This window comes from Notamacropus eugenii, chromosome 5 (genome assembly GCF_028372415.1).
Source record: "Notamacropus eugenii isolate mMacEug1 chromosome 5, mMacEug1.pri_v2, whole genome shotgun sequence".
Classification (NCBI taxonomy): domain Eukaryota; kingdom Metazoa; phylum Chordata; class Mammalia; order Diprotodontia; family Macropodidae; genus Notamacropus; species Notamacropus eugenii.
In genome coordinates this window covers 83355962-83370496 of record NC_092876.1, presented here as the reverse complement: position 1 = coordinate 83370496, position 14535 = coordinate 83355962, and the positions used below count along the sequence as shown (strand labels likewise).

Sequence of the window (14535 nt, the reverse complement as noted above, 5' to 3'; positions counted from 1 at the left end):
TCAGATAAAGTGATAAGTTAGATGACAGAGCCAGTTTCCAAAAATATCTCATCCAGTTTAGCATATTGGTGTGACTATCGCAGTACATGTTATGTAATTGGGATAAATATAAAGTTAGTCTTATACTTAGAAGTTAAATCTTTGAACCTAATTATAAGTTTGCTAATGAGGGAGGGTGAGAAAATCCAGGGAGGTGGAGAGGAAGTGTGCATCGAGAGCCGCTTGACTGAAAATGATCTGGAGGTTTTAGTGGACTACAAGCTTCAGTATTAATCAGTGTTGAGATATGGCAGCCACACACAAAAGAAAGACGATGCGCTCTCAGGCTGCATTGAAAGGCAACAGTGTTTTAAAAGGGGGGAAATGATGATATCATTGTATTCTGCCTTGGTCATATGGTAACTGCAGTGGTGCTGTCATTTCTGGCCATCATGTTTTTTTGTATGGACATGGATAAATTGGAGAGCAGCAGCGTGATAAAGATCATGGAAGGAGTGACTAAAATAATTTGAGCTGTGTTACCTGGTGAAGAGATGATTTAGAGAACTCAAAATGGTCTTCAAACATTTAAAGGGATGTTATGTGGAAGAGAGATTTGTTCTTCTTGAAGAACCCAAAGGTCAGAACTAAGAATAGTGGATGCTGAAGAATGAGGCAGCACATTGATTTATTTTGCTTAATTGTACTTTGTTAAAAGGGTGGGTTAAATTTTTGAGAATTAAAATAAATGGACATTACTGAGAGACATGTCAAAGCTTAATATAAGGAAAAACTCTCTAGTAATTAAAATTGTCCAAAAATGGGGTTGAGTACGTTAAGAGATGGTAGGTTTTCTTTCACTAGCGAAGGCTAGATGACTACTTGTCTGGCAAGTTTTAGAGGTAATTCTCACTCAGAATTCAGACTAGAGGCCCTCTCTGAGATGCTTTCTAACTTTTGTAGTCCATAGGAGAAGGACTTGTTCATCACCAACTGTAAATGACTCTCAGCAGTTGAGAGTGAGTATAGCAGTATATTAATCCTACAGGTAGGACTACCTAATTTAGTTTCTCATACCATTTTTGGGGGACAGTCTGATTACCTAGCCCTAACTTTGTAAACTCTTCTCCCTTAAAAACTGCAAGCTTAATCCTGGTTTTACCACCAGCTACATTTATGACCTTGGTCAAGTTTTGTTAAATCAGTGATCTTTAAGGATCTCTTCAGGTCTGACAGTTTATGATTATGATTTGGGATCCATTGAGTGGGCAGAACAATCTCTAAACATTCATACCAGTCAGAAATACTAGAAGGAACATTTTGGGGAATGAAATACACTACCTGTTCCTAGAGTCAGAGTAATGCTTCTGAGGTAGATATTTCTTGAGGGGAAACCACAACACAAGTGAAAGAAACTTATCTTTTTTGAGCTTAAAATTCTCCTAAAAATGAGCCTTGGAACTCTGAGGCTTTATGACTTGGCCCCATCCAGAGCAGTTGGGGGTGAAGAAGTGATGTGATCCCATGTTGCCTCAGGAGGATAACCTCTGTACCTCCTTCTGGAGGCCAGCAAGTTACATAGACATTAGATCAAGGAAATGTATTGCTAGTAACCTATCTTCTCTTTCACCCCTTCCATCCTTTCTCCCTCCCCCCCCCCCCCAAGTCACAGACAATATATCATCTTTAAAGGCAAATTGTTAAAGCTCTAGTCTCCAATCTTTCCGGGGGTGGGGGTAGAGTGGTTATTTCAGAAGAAGTAACTCATGGAACAGCCTCTGCAGCTCTCTGGGTTCTCATCCTGTCTCATAGGATATTACCACCTTTTACTTGGTCTGTAAGGAAAGTGAAATTTTGAAGACCATATCCTAGATGGGTGCATTTGGGTTTGTCTTTTTTTCCTAATTTAAATGTTCAGACCCATTTCAGCAGCCATGCTGCTGAGATATCTTATGTTAGCTTTCAGTTACGAAACACAAGGTGCTGGTGCTTGGTCAAGCCAGGCTTCTTTTAAGGGGCTCATGAGCTGCACTGGCTTCTCTCTTGGCACAGGAAGCATCGTCGAACACGGGATCGGTCTCGGTCATCATCATCGTCCTCCCTGTCATCACATTCTTACAAAGCAGAGGAGTACGCTGAAGAGACAGAGGAGCGGGAGGAGAGCACCACAGGCTTTGACAAATCCCGGCTGGGGACCAAAGATTTTGTGGGTCCAAGTGAGAGAGGAGGCCGAGCTCGAGGGACCTTTGTGAGTCAGCCCCTACCCTAACCTCTCCCCTCCCTCCCATATAACTGGCAGGCAGGCCTTCCAAGAGTGCTTCTCTTCCTTTTTTTAAAAGTCCATTTGTCGTAGGAGAGTCTTTGCAGAAGGTTCAGCATGACCACTCCATTTCTGTCTTCATATGCTTAACTCTGCTGACCCCATAGGTCAGGGCAGGCTTTCTTTATCTCCTTCCCTTGTTCATCTTGTACTAATAATTCTAGGTTTGCTCTTTTCATTCTTTGTTGGGAAATTGTAGAGGACGGGGCTGCATGAGCATCAGGTAGAGGTCACAGCCACTTCCAGCTCTCATACTCTCCTTATACACAGTCAGCATTGTGTATCTCTGGGTTCAGGGACCCGGCAGGTTCTTAGGGAGCCTAGAGACAGAGTAGACTCCTCCTCATCCTCCAAATGGTTCCCTCTGGCCCAGTCACTTTTTTCCTCAGCTATCTGTTTTTTATACTTTTTCAAACATAATTACTTATTCAGATTGAAAGATTCTTCTGTAGCTTCTGGTTTCTGACCTTATCCTCTCTCATTGGACATCCAGCAGAATGCTTTTAATCATGCTCATACTACAGCTAAATTAGCTGTCTAAGGTTACTGAGTAACCAACCGTATGATTGGATAGAAAGCAGTTTATCAATGGGAGCTCAGAGGACGTGTGTTGGTTTTGTTCTCTGTCAGCTTAAGGTCTCCTAATACAGTTTTCAAGAAGGGGCCGACATTCACATTACTAAATATGACCAACTGCTCTTCCCTGTTTGTTGCTGCAGCAATTTCGAGCTAGAGGAAGAGGCTGGGGCAGAGGCAACTATGCTGGCAATAACAGCAGTGGCAACAATGATTTCCAGAAGAGGACCCGAGAGGAGGAATGGGACCCAGAATATACACCCAAAAGCAAAAAATATTATCTGGTATGTGTCTGGGAATAGGGAGAAGGAATCTGACCTAGACCATGGTCCATACCAGGGCTTTACTTAAGCAGTCAGAAATGTGGAGTAGATGAGGCACCCCCAGCAGGGTTCTGTACCAAATCAGTCAGCCATTGAGAAGTCCAGCTGCCTGGTGGTCTAGTTTTTCCTCCCTTCGAATTTGGGAGCCAGGGTGTTTCTGACAATTAAAGCATCCTGAAGTATTATAAATAAGGTGGCTAACTTCTAGGGCCTCTTCTAGTTTAAAATTTATGATCCTCTGATGAATTGGATTAACAGTGAGGATCCGAACTTAAGTACATGCTTACCTGGTTTCCTTCTTTAAGCAGACTTAAGTTTATAAAACAGATTAAGGAGTGGTTCTTAAAAGGAATCACCAGAGAATTAATTTCCTCAAAATTGAGATGTGAAGGAAAATAATTTTTTTCCTTGAGCACAAGCTTATATAAACCAAAGTACACTAGTTTAAAAGACAAGCAAAGGAATGACAGTTTAGCATTCTGTCCCAGTGGGGGTTAAGTGCATATTTAGTAGGAGGACGTCCTGGGAGTTTCATATCTAGACAGGGAGGGCCCCAAAACAGAACTCTAATAGCTCGTTACAGGGGCCAGGGCCCCCATCTGATGGATCTGCCTTGATGGCCTTCGGCCATTCCTTCCTTTGAAGTGAAAGCTATTCTCCCTTCCTTGTGGCCAGTGAGAGAACTTCCTTTGGCTCCTCCCACTTAAGCATTAACTCTCACCACGGTAGAGTTTTGTTATTACTTTTAAGATGGGAGCTGACAACCATGTTATAAAGGCCAAACCACCATCAACAAAGTGGAAATCAAATACAGCAAAGTTAATTTAGCGTGGGTCTAACAACTTATACATAATTGGTTTTGTGCTAAATAATGATAATAATAGCAAACATTTATATAGTGCTTACTATGTGCCAGGCACTGTGCTAAGCGTTTTATAATCATCTCATTTGATCCTTAGACATTAGTGGTAAGCAGTACATATAAATGGCTAATATTACTTGCATACTCTTAAAGCCAGGCATATCTTAGGGCCAGCTGTGGGGTTAGGGAGGAGGGGGAAATGTAGTCCTATGAGGGTGTTGCTTTCAGCCCCTTTGAAGACTCTAGATTGAGGGAAACCTGGACAAGTCCCAGAAGACATGACTTGTTGTGGTTCTCACAGTACCAGCTAGAAGAAAGGGACTACACATGCTCCATTCCTTCTCCCCTCCTCTCATGCTAGAGTAGATCTCACATTTAGGAAGTCCAAATTGCCCTACATGGTCTACAATCCCACCCTTGGAGAGCATTCTGTGTTGGCAAATAAACATAGCTTGATTTGGGGTTGCGGTGCTAGTAACCATTCATTTCTCTTAAAAGTGCCATCTTTGGGGAGGAACAAGCCTGTTCTCATTCCTCTTTATCTTCAAAGTTGCACACAAGGACCCCAAATTGCAATGAACACATCTAGGCTTTGGTGGAGCTACAGGGGATGGGGGAAGGGGCTACTCTGGCTAGTCATGTAGGAGTTGGGAGACAAAAGACTGGAATCTTAACACCTAGGGCAAGACAGTGTGTCCTTCAGCCTAAATTTTTTCTCCTAAAATAGGAGTGCTAATTCTAGTACTCCCTACTTCCTAGGACTGTCATGAGGACCAGGATTTTTTTCTTATGCTTGAGTGGCAATAGGTTAATTATGCATAGATAAGCCTTTGGTCCTGTTCAGCACCAATATTGATATATAGAGCTTCCTTCTGTTCTCCAAAGCTTATCTGCCTCCCTCTCCAAGTTTCAACCTAGCTCCTAGTCCCAGGGCCTCTGCTTTGGTTTAGTTGAACCAGTTGCTTCCTCTCTAATACTTCCCTCTAATTCTAGAAGTTTATGGTTGAGAGAGGTTGGGAAAGTACAGGCAGTTGTTAAAACTTGGGCCTCTTAAGAGGAGAAATGGTTGGCTTGAGTTAGGGAAGGGGCCCTGAGAAGGGCTCTGGGCAGCACAGCTATTGAGATGGGAGAGGAAGGAAAGAGAGAAGTAGAGTTTCCTTCTGCTCACTCATCCCATGGCAGCCATCATCTCAGTGAGATGTCACATTCCTCCCTGGTAGCTTTGGTGCAGAGTGGGTAGAGGGGTGCTGCGTGGAGATGGAGCATTTGTTTTTAAGGTGGGCTCAGCCATTGTTGGGCAGATAAACAACAGTTTGAGTCCTGGCACTTTCTTAACTAACTGAACTATGCTGTCTCCTCAGCATGATGACCGAGAGGGTGAAGGCAGCGAGAAGTGGGTGAGCCGAGGCCGGGGCCGGGGCGCCTTTCCTCGGGGCAGGGGCAGGTTCATGTTCCGGAAATCCAGCACCAGCCCCAAGTGGGCCCATGACAAGTTTAGCGGAGAAGAAGGCGAGATTGAAGATGATGAGAGCGGGACAGAAAACCGAGAGGAGAAGGACAATTTACAGGCAGCCGCTGAGTAAAGAGCTCCTGGAGGGCAGCCACCCCCAAGGGAGAGAGGCATCTAGCACTGGCTGGGGAGATGTCCCAGAAAGACTGAAGAGCTGAAGAGAGGATCCTCTAAAATACACCCCAAAGGTCCCCCACCCCACCTCCACCCCAGACTAGAGGGGAACCATCGTTGGCCTGTCCACTCAAGAGTTGTTTCTGCAGGCTGGCTGAGGGAGGGCCCAGCTCTCCATCCTTAACCAGAAGTAGGGCTTTTGGTTGTTTCTTACTTGTTTGTATGGGAGTGGGGTGGGACACAGGCTATGAAAACTTGTTTGGATTTCTGTCTGTGGCCCATTTTGAACCAAGTCTTATTTTTTATTTTTTTATTTAATTTTATTTTTCTTTTTCCAATATAAGCTGAGAGATGAGGACTAATTTGGTTAATTTTGGTCTCCTCTTCCTCTACCCCCCCCTTCCCCACCCATACAATTTTTTAGATCTCTACTTTATGCATATTTAGTAACACTAGCTCTCCAGGTTCAATTTAGGAAAATGATTCTCAAGAACAAAACATTGGCATGTCAACTTTGATTTGGGACCAAGCAGCATTGAAAAAATCTAATTTTTAGAGCAGCTTTTGTATGTATTAAGTTTAGGTCCTTTCAAATTACCTTGTTTGCATAAGCCTTCCCTGCTGAGCTCTCTGACAGGATGTTGGCCCCACACGCATCCACACCCTCTAACCTTTCTCATTTTCAAGGGGCTTCCATCCCTTGTGGGACTAAACCCCAAGATGTGTCTGAGTTGTACTTATCCTCTCAGCAACTGGGATGTTAACTGGAGGGCAGTTTCTGGTGTGTTTTCTAAGAAACTTCTGAATTCTAGCTTAAAAAATTATAAAATGAGAATAATTTTTTCAATATTTTTTATTAATCTTTTTATAAAATGAAAACTCCTGTGATTAATGAAGGAAGGCAGTTATGGTGTGGTTTGTGGGGGTTTGTGGTTATTTTTTTTTATTACACCTTATGTTTTAAATTTAAATTTTCTCAAAAGATGTTTGGAGAAAATAATGACCCGGAATGAGTCCCTATGCTTTCTCCAAGCAGGTGAATCATAAGGAGTTCATATATATGTTAAAAAAAGAAGACACTGCTCCTCTCCCCTTCTACCCTCGTCCTCTCCACCTTCAGATGGTTGTGCTACTTTTGTTCCCTCACTTTGCTAAATTTCTATAGTTCAGTTGGTTTTATTTGAATGATTCATGTTTAGGAAAAAAATGTAAAGTTTGTTTCAACTCCTCCAGCAAATAAAGAAAATAAGCACTAGATCCAATTGATCCTTGATTCTTCTTGGAGGGAGGGACAGACCGAAGGAGGGGCTGGAGGGTGGGGCAGCCTCTCCTCAGAGATTCCAGGTGTGCTTGTTCTCTGCCATGTTGGGAATCTGCCTGGTAGGAGCTAGGGATGTGAGGCTCTTGCTCTCAAGGTGACTCATCCTCCCCCAGGCTCTGAGCTCTATCTCATCAGGTGGGGGACTGAAAGATAAAAGCAAAGTCCTGAGCCAAGAAACCTGAGCAACGAACTTGATGGACTGATTGGGGGGTGGGGGGAGGTGCTAGGCCTTCCGACAAGCACCACCATCTTGCCCAAGAAAGGGGGACTTGGTGGGAGTACGGTGTAACGACTTCAGTGCCCCTTCAGCTTCTCCAAGGGCCTATTTTTTCTCTCCTTCCTCGAGAGGAACCAGTTAGCACACAGCAATTTCGTAATCTGTAGTCCCCTTCCCTTGCTCTGCTCTTGGCCCCCCTTCCTAGACAGCTCCCCACTACCACCGTCATCAACACCTTAAGCTTCTTAGCCGGAAAGAATTCACTTCAAAAAGAGACACCCTCCACTCCCCAAATTGCACCAGTGATGAAAACCAATACCACACACCTTTGGACTCATCTGATGATGGGAGTTGGTGGATGTGATAGTAAGGTCAAAGGTGAACCGGCAGTTGGGGCAAATCCCAGAAGGCCTCCCACTCCAGGAATTCTTTAAAACAAACCTGAAAAAAGACCGACTATACCCTCGGTTTCTGCCTGAGAATTCTTCACCTTTGTAGTTGGTAGGCTTTCTTCCGGTCACCTGTTCACCTGTTCCACATAGCTGATGGAAAGACGGACCAGAGAACCCGGATCCGCGTCTGCCTGTCGCGCTGGGGCTGGGGCTGGGGCTGGGGCTGGGGCTGGGGCAGGGGCTGGGGCAGGGGCTGGGGCAGGGGCTGGGGCAGGGGCTGGGGCTGGGGCAGGGGCAGGGGCAGGGGCTGGGGCTGGGGCAGGGGCTGGGGCTGGGGCTGGGGCTGGGGCTGGGGCTGGGGCTGGGGCTGGGCCTGGGGCAGGGGCAGGGGCAGGGGCTGGGGCAGGGGCTGGGGCAGGGGCTGGGGCTGGGGCAGGGGCTGGGGCAGGGGCAGGGGCAGGGGCAGGGGCAGGGGCTGGGGCAGGGGCTGGGGCTGGGGCTGGGGCTGGGGCTGGGGCAGGGGCTGGGGCAGGGGCTGGGGCTGGGGCTGGGGCTGAGGAGGCAATTGATACAGCAGTCTAGGGAGGAGTAAAAGGAGAGGGTCGGCCCCTGTCTCCGCCCACTACATTCCCACGCCTTTAGGCTGCGCCAGCCGGCGTAGGTGGGGGACCGCCGCACCCCACTAGCAGACTTTAGGGACACGGGAGGGGCGGGACTCTCCCCTGGGGGTGAGTTGGGGCGGGCTCAAGGTGCTGAGCAGGGTCCTCCCCCTTCCTCCCCAGCTGCTAGCCCCACAGACGTCGGGTCCGGCCTTTCTAGTCTCTGCAGCCCGTTCCCACCCCCGACCCCTCCCCTCCCCGCTCACCTGCGGGCTGCCCGCCCGACTCCGCCCAGCCCTTTAACCCAGGAGCGGCTTCCCCTTTCCCCGGCCCGGCCGAGTGGAGCCAGCCCAGCCCCTTGGACCCCCGGACGCCATGGGTACGTGCGGGACGGACAAGGGACAAGTTCGGGGGGCACTTCGGTAATCTCGCCTCCCCGAAACAGGCGGGCAGGGGGTGGAGGAAGGTATGCAGTCCTTCCTCAGACCTCAACTTTCCCATCTGTGAAAGGGACTCTCTCCAAGCTGTAGATGTGCGGCTTGAGCCCCCTCTGGGCCGCGTGCTCCCAGGCTCCTCGTTCCCCGGGGGGAGGTCCCGGTCCGAGGGCCTTGGTCCCCTCATCTCTCCCTTACCCGCACCCAGAGGTGCTGGTGCTGGAGGACTACAAGGCTCAGAGGGAGGACGAGCTGACCCTAGCGGCCGGAGATGTGCTCCGGGAAGTGAGCCAGGGGTCCGCGGACGGCTGGCTCCTGGGGGAGCTGGCTGGGCGCCGTGGTCTCTTCCCCAAGCTCATCGTCCAGGTGAGAGTGAGTCCGGGCGGGGCCGGGGGTTACCCCGAAACGTCCCGTCACCTCCACTGACCCTTGGCCATTGCCTTCACCCCAGGAGATCCCGGAGAGTCTACGGGATGACGGAGGCCCCCGGAGGCCCCGCTCTACGCGCCGAGGTGGGGTTCAGGTGGGGCGGGTCTGGACGTGGGTCGCCAAGAGACAGAATCCCCACCCCACGGTGGGGGGGAGGGGGCGGGGCAGGGTCCCCCTGGTCTCGCTCCCCGCGTCGTCATTGGCCCCCTGCACACAATGGGTTCTTGCCTTCCCAACCAATGGGAGCTCGATTAGGACTCGGGGTGGGAGGGATAGAAAGAGGGGGGCGGGGGTGTCTCCGGTCCCTGAGCCCTCCCCCCTGGCCATGGACCCCCCCTACTATTGTAAGGGCTCCAGGGGCCAGGGCAGGGGAGAGGAGAGGGCCTGTAGGATGGGTCCCATACCCCTGACCCAAAGCTCTGCCACCCACCTCCCAGGTCAACCCGAGAGCCCTCCAACTACCCAGCGATGGTGTAAAGTGAATTTTAGCTACAGCCCGGAGCAGCCTGATGAGCTCAAGCTCCAGGCTGGGGAGATTGTCCAGGTGCTTCGAGAGGTGAGAAGGGAACCATCGGATTTGATTCTGAGCATAGGTTTCAGACTAGTGTGCATGGCGGTCATGCTGATACCTTGGGTCTGTCTGCTTGGACCATTTCTCCAGATTGAAGATGGCTGGTGGCTGGGGAAGAAGAATGGGCAACTGGGGGCCTTTCCCTCTAACTTTGTGCAAGAGCTGGACTATAGGCCCTCTGGTGAGAGCCCCTGAGCCCTGTGTGAGATGCTCAACTCCTTATTCCCTGGTGAACCCCTACCCCCTCTTCATGCATCCTTAATTTCAACTCACCTCCCTGCTCTTTAGTCCCCAAATCATATTCCTAGAACTTTGATCTACCTGAATCCTTCATCTCCTGCTCCCCCGATTCCAGAAATGCTCAGCTTTTATCTTGTGGCCCCAATGGTCCCACACCCCTGTAGTTCCCCGTGATCTTTCCCAGGTGCTGCTATCCCTGATGTCATCCCCAAGGCCACTGGAGTGGCCCAGTCTTGCCTGAAGGTAATGGGGGAATGGGAAATATTTGAGGGGAGAAGGGGTTGAGCTTCTAGCTCTTTGGAGGAACTGGGGAAGAGGAGACTCCATCCCTCCATACCTGCCCCTACCTCCCAGCTGACCCGGACCCAAGAAGAAACTCCCGTATACCCCATAACAGGTGAGTAATCCCCGTGGGATACCCCCCATACACCCAAACTCCTTGCCCATAGTCTCCCTCCTCCTCAGCCTTGACTATAGTTGGGAGGGAGGGGCCCAAGAGAAGGGGGCTCCCAGGCCCATGATTGACACCCTCACCCACCACTGACCCAGCAACTGAGAGCTGTCGAGTTCTGTTTGACTATGAGCCTGAGGCACCAGATGAGCTGGCCTTGCAGAGGGGTACTGTGGTGAAGGTGTTAAGAAAGGTGAGGAGTGGACTGCTGGAGCAGATTGAGCCTAGGGTGGGGGAACCTGGGCATGGAAAGACCTCCGCCACCTACCCAATCTTCTCCTAGACCACAGAGGACCCTGGCTGGTGGGAGGGGGAGTTTGAAGGCAAAAGAGGAGTTTTTCCAGACAATTTTGTCCTCTTGCTGCCCCCGGTAAGTGTGGAGTCTTTTTCTATCCTCCCTCACCTTATCTCTGCAGGAAGATATAACTGTGCCTCTCATCCTACCCCCACCCCAATACTTTTTTCTTAGATTAAGAAGCTCCCAGTCGGTCGGAGTCCCCAGGAATCAGGTAGTGATCTCCCTGCAGAGGAGAAGTGCCCACCTACCCACTCACTACCCTACACCTTCTTGTTATTCTAGGCTCTAGAGTCTGAAACACCAGTAGTTAGGAAGCTCTAGAAAGCCCTCTAATAGCCCATGAATATGACTTGCCCCTCCCCAAGACACACACACACCTCTCCCCAACAAGAGAAGGGTCCCCCTTTGCTGACATGTGTGTGCACCCATTTTTCCTATTTCCCTACGGAGGCCTGGCTGTAGGGGTGGGAGGGAGCAATGGTTCTGGGCCCTCAGTGTGATTTCTACCTGTCCTCCCATCAGTGTTTGGTCGAGAAAGCGGTGGGAGGAGACAGACATCCAAGGAGACAAGAGGTAAAGGGGGAATGGAGGGGAGGGAGTTAGATAGGGGGCAAGGGACTATGACAGATAATGGCATATCTCTGTGCAAAGGAGATGTAGGGATGGGAGAGCAATGGATGGATAAACTAGTGGCCTCTCCCTCATCTGCTTTCCCCCCCAGTTGCTAAGGAGTCTAAGAAGATGGAGTCTAAAATCACTCTGCCCCCCATCAAAAAGCTATCCTCAGCCTCTAAAAGACCCTCCAAGCCTCGGCCCCCCACCCCCAGGTACCTATCCCAAGGGGCTGAGAGAGGAGCCTGCAGTTGACCCTCTCCACCCCAACCACAAGAAATAACAGCACTGGGTCTGGGCTTGAGAGATGGCAAGCTGAGAAGTCTCAGGGACCTGAGTGTCTTCTAGGCCTCTGGCAGCAGGTTCAACTGGGGACAAGCTGAAGAACTCTAGAGAACCAGGAGGTGGAGGAGGTGGTGTTGGTGGCCGAGGAGGATCGGATGGTAGTGGAGGAGGGGGACCAGGAGGAGGTAAGCCCAAGCAGGTCCTAGGTTCTAATGAGTGGTTTGTTTGGGCTGAGTCCTCAGACTGGAAGCCTAAGAACCAAAGAAAAGAAACAGAAGCAAAGGGTTGGGTGATAAAAAGAATGAGGGACAGAAATGGAGTGAGTAGACACACTGGGAGTCAAAAGGAGGATGTGGGACATCTATGGGATGCCATGCAGAGAAAAGGAAGGAGGAGTATAGAGGAGACAGCTTGATGCCGTGGGATATGGAATTTTGGAGACTCAAATGCCTCGTCGTAGCTCTGTGACCTTGTTGGGCAAGCTTTCATCACTTGTTAAATGGAGGGGGATGGTTTTGGATTAAATGGTCCTCTGAGGGCCCCTCTGACTCCCTGATCCCAGAAATCCTGCCTTTGTCTCTCACGCTTGTGACCATGAACTCTTCTCTTTCCCCATCTATAAGGATGGGAGAAAATACAACTTGTAGGACCTCCCTACTGCCCAAATGAGACAATGCGATGAAAACCAAGTATTTGCTCTAAAAGTCAGCTGTCAATGTTCAGACTGATACACTGTTTTAGAGAGGACATAGTTTTTGTAGGTACCCAAGGAATCTCCCTGTCTTGTCTCCCTGCACAGTGACCATCTCTCTGACTTTGCCAGTGCCAGGCAAAAGCAGTGACCGAAGCAGGGATGGCGTAAATGATGCCAAGACGACTCATTCCAGCCATATTCGGTCCAAGCCTCAGGGTCGCTATCCTCCCAGCTTCGACAAGACCCCCACTCCTGTGAGGATCCCCAGACCCCTATGTTGCCCCAACTACCACCACCACCCTGAAGAAAGGATAGGGCTGGGCTGGAGATTTCCTGGAGGTCCATAAGGGGGTGTGGCTGGAGGACATCTGGCCTACGGGGTGGGTAGAAAGCAATAAGGTGGCTTGAGAAAGTTCTAGGGAGGATGAGGACTTGGTTAGCTACTTCTAATATTTCCCAGGATGGAGTCACCCCTCTCCCTAAACCCCTGTCAGAACCCTGACTTGTCTACTATTCTGGGACCAGAGCTTTCCCTTTCCTTCCCTTCTAACCTCCCTTCTTCCAGGGACAAGAGGAAGAGAAACTCACTTTGACAAAGAGCCAGCCCCCTAAGACCAAGCAGCAGGCCTCCGAGAAAGCTGCTTCTCGGGATAAATCATCCCAGGAGAAGGCACCTTCCCGGGAGAAAAAACACAATGAAAAGACTGCCAATTGGGACAAAACCCCCGCTGTGGATAAGACCCTCTCCCTTGAAAAGAGCTCCAGTAAGACCTCCATGGACAGAGACAAAGAGGAGGACAAGAAGAACTCAAGCCGGCAGTCCACAGACAAGGGCAAGACCTCAATTAACCCCCTCTCTGTGGACAAACCAGCTCCTTCAGACAAACCATCCTCAGACAAGCTGCCCTTCCAGGAGCAGCCCCTGTCGGACTCTCTGCTAGTCAAAGACACAGATAACTTGGAGCAGTCAATGGCCAAAGAGAAGGTGTCCGAGACCACCTTGAGTCACTTGTTAGAGCGCGTGGATCAGATGGAGACTGAAGTTGCTTCTCTGAGGGGGTTGTTGGAGCTTCTGGTGTCACAGCAGGAGTGAGTGTCTGTGAGAGACGGGATGGGAAGGAGAGCACGAGAGGAGAGAGGGAAGAGAGGAATGACAGCAGAGGGGAGGCAGAAGTGGGAGGGAAAGATTGCACAGTGAAGAGGGAAACCTCCCCCCCCCCCCCATTTGAGTCAGTGGGCCTGGGTTTGAATCTCAGCTCTGCCGTATGTCCTTGATTAAGTCATTATCCCTGGGCCTCAGTTTCTGCATCTATAAAATAAGGGGAAGGAAGAAGATGGCATCTTCATGATCTGGATCCAGGGAGTTGTGGGACAGGTTAGGGAAGGCTGGGGTTGAGTTTGGCTGTTGTCGACAGAAAGGACATGTTAGAAATCCAGGAGGAACTGAGAACTGAGCGGGAGAAGAGACTGGAACTGCAGGTAAGGTGAATGAAGGGGGTTCCAGAATGGGGAGGAGTCTTATAAAGGGGGCACTGAAAACCCCAGTCCCACATCACTCATTCCAGTCGGGTCTCGGAATTCCGGAGCAGAGGAGGGAGAAAGACACTTGTTGGGACAGGGGTGGAGACGAGATTTTCGGGGGTTGGGTCTGTGGGGGAGGCGAGAAGGTGAGATCAGTTGGGGTTGGAGCCCCAATTTTTTCTCTTTTCCCTACCCGAGGCTAAGTTTGAGATGCTGAAATCAAGGACATACCTGGTGTAGGGCCCCGCCCAGAGGGGGCTTGTGCTTGCCCACGGACACAGGCTGCGCCTCCTCCCCATTCTGAGGGGCTGTCCCGCCCCTTCCCCATGATGGGGAGCCTCAGGCACCCCCCCACACACACGCGTTCCCCCCTTCGGGGCTTTGCGGGTGAGGGTATGGGGGTTGTGGCTGGGTCCCCCCAAACTCCCCGCGTGAGACGGGCCGGGGCCTTTTGCGCCCCGCCCCGAGGGCTGCTCGGTCCCATCTTAATCCCCCCCAAAACCCATACTCAACGCCCCCCTTTGTCAGAAACAGAGTGTAATAAAATTGTATTTGTAATAGCGCCTCTGAGGGGCGGGGCAGTTGGGGAGGGGGCGAGGCTTTCTTTGCTGGCTTCGGCCTCCGATGGGCGTGTCTTGCCGTCCCCCTCTTCTCAGCCACGGGCACATCTGGCGAACATGTGGCTCCCATTAGCGCCAGGGCCGCGGGGCTATTTTTATCCGCCCGGACGTGGCTGGGCTGGAGAGGGACTGGCCGGGCCTGGCACGTGGGAAGCGACTCCGCCCCT

General features: G+C 50.5%; 2 protein-coding genes and 1 long non-coding RNA gene across 18 annotated transcripts in view; 2 read left to right on the top strand and 1 right to left on the bottom strand.

Moving 5' to 3' along the window:
- THRAP3 (thyroid hormone receptor associated protein 3) overlaps window positions 1-6941 on the top strand; it is an 83364-nt gene extending 76423 nt beyond the window's left edge. For all 9 annotated transcript variants that reach the window (XM_072610029.1, XM_072610028.1, XM_072610033.1 and 6 more), the window contains 3 exons: window positions 2032-2227; window positions 3019-3159; window positions 5422-6941. In XM_072610029.1, the coding sequence (XP_072466130.1) occupies window positions 2032-2227; window positions 3019-3159; window positions 5422-5643 (559 nt within the window). In that variant the 3' untranslated portion in view covers window positions 5644-6941. The remainder of the gene's footprint in view (window positions 1-2031; window positions 2228-3018; window positions 3160-5421) is intronic.
- On the bottom strand, window positions 6520-9173 carry LOC140504733 (uncharacterized). Of its 6 annotated transcripts, none has more exons than XR_011967226.1 (4): window positions 8846-8928; window positions 7752-8192; window positions 7549-7663; window positions 6520-7148 (listed from the first exon to the last, which is right to left on the bottom strand). It is a non-coding gene; the product is annotated as an uncharacterized lncRNA (long non-coding RNA). The 6 variants fall into 6 exon arrangements; XR_011967223.1 differs by lacking the exon at window positions 8846-8928 and adding an exon at window positions 8480-8566 and having other exon boundaries at window positions 7744-7764; XR_011967227.1 differs by lacking the exons at window positions 7752-8192; window positions 8846-8928 and adding an exon at window positions 9075-9173.
- Window positions 8455-14306, top strand: SH3D21 (SH3 domain containing 21). 3 transcript variants are annotated; one of them, XM_072610035.1, is made up of 17 exons: window positions 8455-8592; window positions 8856-9013; window positions 9099-9420; window positions 9514-9632; window positions 9738-9828; window positions 10072-10130; window positions 10242-10284; window positions 10437-10531; window positions 10622-10708; window positions 10808-10847; window positions 11159-11209; window positions 11358-11463; window positions 11597-11718; window positions 12333-12481; window positions 12793-13316; window positions 13643-13706; window positions 13947-14306. In XM_072610035.1, exons 1-17 carry the CDS (start codon window positions 8589-8591, stop codon window positions 13986-13988), a joined length of 2076 nt encoding a protein of 691 aa, XP_072466136.1. In that variant the 5' UTR covers window positions 8455-8588; the 3' UTR covers window positions 13989-14306. The 3 variants fall into 3 exon arrangements, with proteins under 3 accessions (XP_072466136.1, XP_072466137.1, XP_072466135.1); XM_072610036.1 differs by lacking the exon at window positions 8455-8592 and having other exon boundaries at window positions 8744-9013; window positions 9099-9159; XM_072610034.1 differs by lacking the exon at window positions 8455-8592 and having other exon boundaries at window positions 8744-9013.
- The last annotated feature ends 229 nt before the right edge of the window (window positions 14307-14535 follow it).